The 7,486-nt window shown below is 60.3% G+C and overlaps 1 protein-coding gene across 1 annotated transcript; it reads left to right on the top strand.

The window, feature by feature from the left end:
• The first annotated feature begins 2,394 nt into the window (after nucleotides 1-2,394).
• Nucleotides 2,395-7,197, top strand: UNCX (UNC homeobox). The gene is made up of 3 exons (XM_038762796.1): nucleotides 2,395-2,686; nucleotides 3,124-3,299; nucleotides 6,166-7,197. The coding sequence occupies exons 1-3, from the start codon at nucleotides 2,395-2,397 to the stop codon at nucleotides 7,195-7,197; spliced, it is 1,500 nt and encodes a 499-aa protein (XP_038618724.1).
• Nucleotides 7,198-7,486: the final 289 nt, after the last annotated feature.

The raw sequence follows: 7,486 nt of genomic DNA, 5'->3' as shown, positions 1-7,486 counted from the left end.
TAAAGGAGAAACCAAATTTCGTGTAAGCCCTTCAGATGAGCGAGAAGGAGGGAGAGAGGGAGAGAGAGAGAGAGAGAGAGAGAGACAGAGACAGAGACAGAGACAGAGAGAGAGACAGAGACAGAGACAGAGACAGAGATAGAGATAGAGAAAGAAAGATAAGTTTCCCGAATAGATCTAGGCATTTATGAATATATTCTGGGGAGGGGACGAATAATAGATGCAGACAAGAGAGGTTGTAGTGGGCGCATGGCTTCAGGCTGTGGAGTGGAGAAATCCGGGTTGCCCAAATCTCCATCTCTATCTCTGTCTCTCGGTGTCTCTCCTCTTCTCCCCTTCTCCCTCTCCCCAGGCCTTCAGGACACCGTCTCCCCAGGGGCGCCCTGATATCCGCAGAAGCCCACGGAGAGCTTCTCCCGTAATTCTAGGTAGAGTCTTCACTACTTTTATTCATCCGCTATCACCCCCGGCCTGGGTACTTGACCCGGGGCGGAGTTTTCCGAACAAACTACGGAGTAGGATCCACCGTCAAGTTTCCACCGCCATCATCATCCGCGTTATGTTGTTTTGACTCCCACAGCCCCAGTTTGCTAGTCCGTTAAAAAAAATATGGTCTTTAATGATGTAACTTTGATTCTATCAATATTTTATGGTGGTGAAGGGAGTGACGCTTTCCGGAGACATAATTTAATTATAATAAACGGGTCGACTGCCTCGGCTCAATCCATCACAGGCGGAATCATAGTGGGATGTCTGGGAGTGGGGGCCGGGGGTTGGGGGGTGGGGAGGAGGGATCTTAAAGTTAGTTTCCCTTTCCCTGCCTGGAAGCAGCCCTGCAGGAAAGAGGCAGGTGGGTCAAAGTGTCCGGGAGAGTCCGTCGGACTTCATCAGCCGCCTCCAGGACCACGCGGCGTCATTTTCAGTTTGGCTCAGCTAGTGATCAGCGCGCGGAGGCATTAATTATGATTTTTACCGATAGGAGCAGATCATCTTTAAACACTTTCAAGGGTCTGTTTTTTTCTTTCTCCTTCTACTCGTCCTCCTTCTCTTCTTCCTCCTTCTCTCTCCTTTTCCTTCCTTCACCTTTTCGTTCTTCTCCCTCTCTTCCTTTGACCTCCCCCTCCTCCTCCTCCTCCCCCTTTTTCCTTCATTCACCTTTTCGCTTTTCTCCCTCTCTTCCTTTGACCTCCTCCTCCTCCTCCTCCCCCTTTTCCTTCATTCACCTTTTCCTTTTTCTCCCTCTCTTCTTTTGATCTCCTCCTCCTTCTCCCCCTTTTTCCTTCGTTCACCTTTTCCTTTTCCTCCCTCTCTTCTTTTCGACCTCCTCTCCCCCTCCTTCTCCTCCATTCTCTCCTTTCCTTCTCTCCCCCTTCTCCCTCTCTTCTTTTCGATCTCCTCCTCCCCCTTCCCCTTTTCCTTTCGTTCACCTTTTCCTTTTCCTCCCTCCCTTCTTTATGACCTCCTCCTCCTCCCCCATTCTCTTCTTTCCTTCTCTCCCCTCTTCCCTCTCTCCCCCCCCACCGACCTCTCCCCTTCCTCCCCCTCTCCCCTCCCCTCCATCCCCCTGCTGTACGGAGTCGGAGAGGAGATGAAAAGCCCTTGTAGTTTTAAATTCAATGTGACAGCTTCGGAAAGAGAGGATGATGAATCCCCCATTATTGGATCAGTCTATTTGCCGCTCAATGTCTCTCTGTAATTGGAGCAACATCACTTTAAAGGTTCAGAGAGTACAGCATTTCTGGTGAAAAATCCCCACAACACGCCGGTGAATGTTTTAAAGGGAAATCTATTAGTGATTTGAAGGAGGGAGGGGAGTAGTCGGGGGTGGGGGGAGGGGAGGGGACGAGGGGAGGGGGAGAGGGTGTGCGCGCATGTGTGTGCGCGTGTGAGTCGGGATGTTGGGTATTTAACTGGGGGGCTTCCGAGCCTGCTTCCAAGTTTCCCTGGGCCTCCTCTCCTCCTCTGGCCCCCTTCCTTGCCCTCCTCATCCCCTCTCCTCCCTTCGGGGAGCTCCCACCCCACCCCGGCCAGCCTCCCGGCCCCCTCCCCCTCCCCCCTCCCCGCCCCTCCGGTCTTGTTGTGACAGTTCCTGATACTGTTTATTGAGGTGCGTGTCAGGTATAATTAGCAATCGATATGGAAAACGTTTCCTTGCACCCCGCACGCCTCTGACGTCAGGTCCGATTAACGCTTCTTATTGGTCCCAAATTCCCCCGGCCAGGGCTAATTATCGGGAGCTTGATGTTGATAAAGTAAAGCGCCGGAGCCCGGGCGAAGCATGTACCGGGCTCCGGGTCCCTGCCTCTTCCTCCTCCTCCTCCTCCTCCTCCTCCTCCTCCTCCTCCTCCTCCCGCTCCTGCCCAGCCCCGGCTGCGCCCGGCCGCCGCCCCGGAGATGATGGACAGCCGCATCCTGGAGCACCCGCACGCCCAGTTCGGGGGCTCGCTGGGCGGCATGGTGGGCTTCCCCTACCCCCTGGGCCACCACCACGTCTACGAGCTGGCCGGCCACCAGCTGCAGAGCGCCGCCGCCGCCGCCGCCGCCGCCGCCGCCGCCGCCGCCTCCGTGCCCTTCTCCATAGACGGATTACTGAACGGCTCCTGCGCCGCCTCTGTAGTCAACGCCTCCCCGCTGCTGCCGTCCGGCTGCGCGGTCAGCGGGGACAGCCAGGCCTTCAAGCTGTCAGGTGCGCGCGGCCGGAGGGAGGCAGGGAGGCCGGGAGCCGGGGATGGAGAGGAGAGGAGGCGGGACAGGGATGGAGGGCGGGGGGCGGGTCCCCCCCGAGGACAGGCCTGACCCCCTCTCCGGACCCTTTCGGAGGGATGGGCGTCCACGGGGGTCTCCCTCGCCGGACCCCCGCGCCCCCACAGGTTCGGGAAAGTTGGGGGGTCTGGGCGCAGGACCGGGGGGCACCCCCCCGGACGCCCCCTTAACGAGGGGCGGCCCCCAGGTGCGGCCGCGAGAAGGAGAAGAGGGGTCCGGGGGCGGGAGGGGCGCCCAGCTCTCGGGTTCCCTCGCCCCCCGCCCTGGAGATGGGGGTGGGGGGTTGGCAGAGAGGACCCGGGGTGGCGAGGCTGCCACCCGGAGTTCTGACCGGTGTCCCCTCCCGTCCCCGTCCCCCAGACTCCGGGGACCCCGACAAGGAGAGCCCCGGCTGCAAACGGAGGCGGACTCGGACCAACTTCACGGGCTGGCAGCTGGAGGAGCTGGAGAAGGCCTTCAACGAAAGTCACTACCCGGACGTCTTCATGCGCGAAGCGCTGGCGCTGCGCCTCGACCTGGTGGAATCCCGAGTGCAGGTAACAGCCCCCAAGCGCCTCCCGGGACCCAGGCGTCCCCCACCCCCGGCCCGGTAGAGCGTGTTGGGCAGAACGCCCCCTCATTTCTCTCCCACCCCCTCCCGGACGCCCCTTGGTCTTCAACCCCTTTGTTATCGGGGCGCATCCGCGCAACCTCCGCGGCCTGCGTCGGGGGAGACGCGGAGGGGCAGGTTGGGGAGGGACCGTGCCTTTCCGCGCCGGATTCGAGGAGGCCGAGGATGCGGTGGCCGGGAGAAGGTTGGATTGCGGGGGACACCGAAAATTCAGGAAGGGCTTCGGAGAGGCCCAAGCAGCCTCCGGTCCTCGCCTTCCTAGGCATCCTATCCGGGAGGGAGGGGAGAGGCGAGCAACCCTGGGGACCCCGGCTTCTTAAATATTCCGGGGACGGTCGGGACAGGGGCGGGACAGAGGGACGCCTAGGACTCGGGGACAAGTTTAGAAATCGGCCTGCCCCTGTCCGCGATTCCCCACCTCCCCTTCTCCACGGAGGGCCTGCCCCCGTCGCTCTGAATAATCCAGTTGACTGCTTTAGTATTTGTCTCTAAAATATGCCGGTGGAAAACAAAAGTGTATTTACCCGACGCTTTATGGAGGGGAGGAGAGGAGAGGAGGCGGAGGCAAATAGGTAGCACCTTGCCTTTTTAAAAATGTGTGTATGTCTGAATAGCTTCTATCTCCCCTCATTTTTTTTTTTCATACTGTTGATTCGCACGGCGCAGTCGGCGGGGCGGTTTTCTTTTAAATACAGCATGAATCTGGTGGATTAAAAATTCAACAGGAAATACGCTTAATTAGGTTTTTTGCATAGAGTGAAAATAGATTCTTTTTTTTTTTCGGGTCGGGGCCATCGATGGCGCGTTCCGTGAATGAAACTCTGTGTGCCGGTGGCGTTGCGACTGAAGCGGGGCGATGCGACCGTGCCGCATCGTATTAAGCCATTAGCATCGTTGAAAAGGTTTATTTTCCGATTGCTTTTCCCTCCCCTCATGACCTCTTCTGTTTTGAAATCCTTTTATCCAATTTGTTCTGAGATTGTTAAGTGAAGTCGAGACCCCTTCATTTTCCCTCTAATACGATAATGAGTAATTCTCAATGACAAGGCGGCCTGGATCGGGTACAAAGAAAGGAGCTACAGTACGAGAGAGGGGGAAAGAAATACCGGCGCTCCTTTCTTACTGACAAGGCTGGGGTCCTTTAAACGAACAGATCTCCATCTTTTTCTAGGTACGCGCGCTTTTCTCTCGCCACGCTAGCCCAAACAAAACAAAACGACAACAGCAACAACAAAAAAGGATATTTTAAAAAACGACAGAGCCTGACTTTCGTCCCGGTTTCCGATCTTTCTTGTCCCCGTCGAGGCTCCGCGGGATAGCGGTCCCGGGGCGGCGGCGGTCAGCTTGCGGGGCGAAGGGTCAGAGAGGGAGAAGGGGCGGACAAAGGAGCGCGTTCCGGCCTCACCCGAGCGAAGGGGGCGAGGGGAGGAGGGGGTCCTGTTTGGGGGGTCTCCGATCCGGCTGGTTTTCGCTCTCCCTCCGCTCCACCTCCAGAGGTGGAGATTTCAGCCCGGTTCCCTCCGCTTTCCGCACCCTCTGGCCCGGGGAACGGACCGAGGCCATATTTATTACTCTATTTATTTATTTATTTTACTTGTACATTTCTATCCTATTTATTTTATATTGTTGGTATGTTTGGTTCTGTTCTCTGTCTCCCCCTTTTAGACTGTGAGCCCACTGTTGGGTAGGGACTGTCTCTATGTGTTGGCAATTTGTACTTCCCAAGCGCTTAGTACAGTGCCCTGCACATAGTAAGCGCTCAATAAATACGATTGATTGATTGATTGATTGACCGAGCGAGGCTCGGGCCTTGGGTGGGAGGGAGAAGGGGGAGTGGGCAAGGATGCTGTCGCCTTTGGCGACCCCTCCCCGTGAGGCCCTGAAGGAGACGAGCCCCCTGTAGGGCTATTCTGACGCCCCCCGGGAGGGAGAGGAGAGCGTGCCCAAAGACCACCAAACTCCCATCAGAAACGTTAGGACGGAAGAGACTTTCTCGAGGGCCTAGGAGGGACAGGTGCGCGGGGCTGGTGCGACCAGGAGACCAAGTTGCTGTGCTTCTTCCCAGACTAAGGGCCTACGGGGTGGGCTACCCTAAAGGGTCTCGAACCTAAAGATGGGAGGGCGTCAGTGGCCCTTTCCGAGCCAGCCCCGACGGGCCCCCTTACCCCAGACCCGTCCGGCCGAAAAGCCGGGCGCGCCAGCCGGCTAACTTGGAGCAGGCCATCTCTGAGCCTGGATGCTGCGCCCCGGTGCCCAATGGTGGCGCCTGGGCGCAAACTGGGGAAAGAGGACTGGACAGGTGAGACGGGGTGAGACGGGGTGAGGGGGCAGGGAGGGGACACGCTCACGGGGAGGGTTGCCCGTGTCTGCCCTGCACCCCTCGAAAACGCTCCTTTCTGAATGGGCGAACCACGTGAACCTGTGGCGTGCGTCCGACTTGTACATCCCCAGCGCTTAGTACAGTGCTCTGCACGCAGTAAGCGCTCAATAAATGCGATTGGATGAATGAATGAATGAATAAATGTGCGCGTGTGGCTGCGCGGCTGAAAGAGAGACGCGGAGAGATTGGGGGGGGGGGACAGTGAGAACGCTCCCAAATGTGGGGAGAAGTTTTCCTAGCCATTATCCCACCCCCAACCTCCCTTTCGAGGGGTGGGAGGCGGGCTTTCCAGTCCTCTCGTACGGTAGGGGAGCAGCAACAGAGCCCCCCACCCCTCCCACCCCACCGCGCCCCCCGGCCCGGCCCCCTCGGTCTAACTCTGGGTCGCTTTCCCCCTCTCCGGCTGCTCCAGGTCTGGTTCCAAAACCGCCGGGCCAAGTGGAGGAAGAAGGAGAACACGAAGAAGGGGCCGGGGCGGCCGGCGCACAATTCGCACCCCACCACGTGCAGCGGGGAGCCCATGGACCCCGAGGAGATCGCCCGCAAGGAGCTGGAGAAGATGGAGAAGAAGAAGCGCAAGCACGAGAAGAAACTGCTCAAGAGCCAGAGCCGCCACCTCCACTCCCCCAGCAGCCTGTCGCTGCACAGCACGCCCAGCTCGGACAGCGACAGCGGCGGCGGCGGGCTGTCCCCGGAGCCGCCCGAGCCCCCGGGACCCCCGGGCCCGCCGGCCAAGGGTCCCCGGCCGGCCGCGGCCGCCGGCAGCGAGCCCCCCGCCGCCCCCGGCGTCTGCGACCCCGCCTTTTACCCGAGCCAAAGAAGCAGCTCCGGCCTGCAGCAGCGCCTGAGCCGGCTCCCGGAGAAGGACTGCTCCTCCTCCTCCTCCTCCTCCAGCTCCTCTTCCTGCTCCTCCTCTTCGTCGTCGTCTTCCCCGCCCTCGTCGGACTGCGCCCCGGGCCGGGTCCCTCCGGGCGCCGCCAAGCCCAGCCCGTTCAGCGTGGAGAGCCTCCTGTCCGCCTCGCCCCCGCGTCGGAAAGCGCCCGCCGCGCTGGACTTTGCGCCGGGGCTGCCGTGCGCCCCGCGGACCCTGATCGGGAAAGGTCACTTTCTCCTCTACCCCATCACGCAGCCCTTGGGCTTCCTCGTTCCCCAGGCCGCCCTCAAGGCCGGGACCGGCCCGGAGCCGGTTGCCAAGGACGCCACCCCCGGTCCCACCGGCTGCGACCCGGACGGCGGCGGGGACTCGGTGGGCACGAGTCCGGCCCCCCCAGGACCCCGGGACCCGGCGGGGGCATCAGAGGGGGCACCGGCGGCAGGCGCCTTCCCCCGACCCCCATCCCCCGCCCCGGCCCCCCGCTCCCCCAGCCCCTGCGGAGACCCGGCGGACCGTCCGAGCGCGGCCCAGCCCGGCGGCCCGGACTGCGAGGAGCTCGATATGGACTGAGGCCCCGGGCCGAACCGAGCCGGACCGAGCCCGGACCCAGCCGGGCCCAGCAGGGTCAAGGGACGGGCCCCCTCCTCCCCACCCACCCCCCGCAGCTGATCGCTCCAGCCCCCGTCACGCACCGTCGATCAGGTGATCGGTTCTAGAAACGGATTTTTTTTTCTGAATTTTCTTTAAAAAAAAAAAAAGAAAAGAAAAAAAAGATGCTCGAAGGCCGACCTTGGCAGCGGCAGCTGGACTCGGGGGTGCGAATCCGTTCCACAGAAAGAAGACGAGAGACAGAGAAAGG

Source organism: Tachyglossus aculeatus, chromosome 21, assembly GCF_015852505.1.
Source record: "Tachyglossus aculeatus isolate mTacAcu1 chromosome 21, mTacAcu1.pri, whole genome shotgun sequence".
In the NCBI taxonomy this organism is placed as follows: Eukaryota; Metazoa; Chordata; class Mammalia; order Monotremata; family Tachyglossidae; genus Tachyglossus; species Tachyglossus aculeatus.
This window is presented reverse-complemented; position numbering and strand designations above follow the sequence as displayed.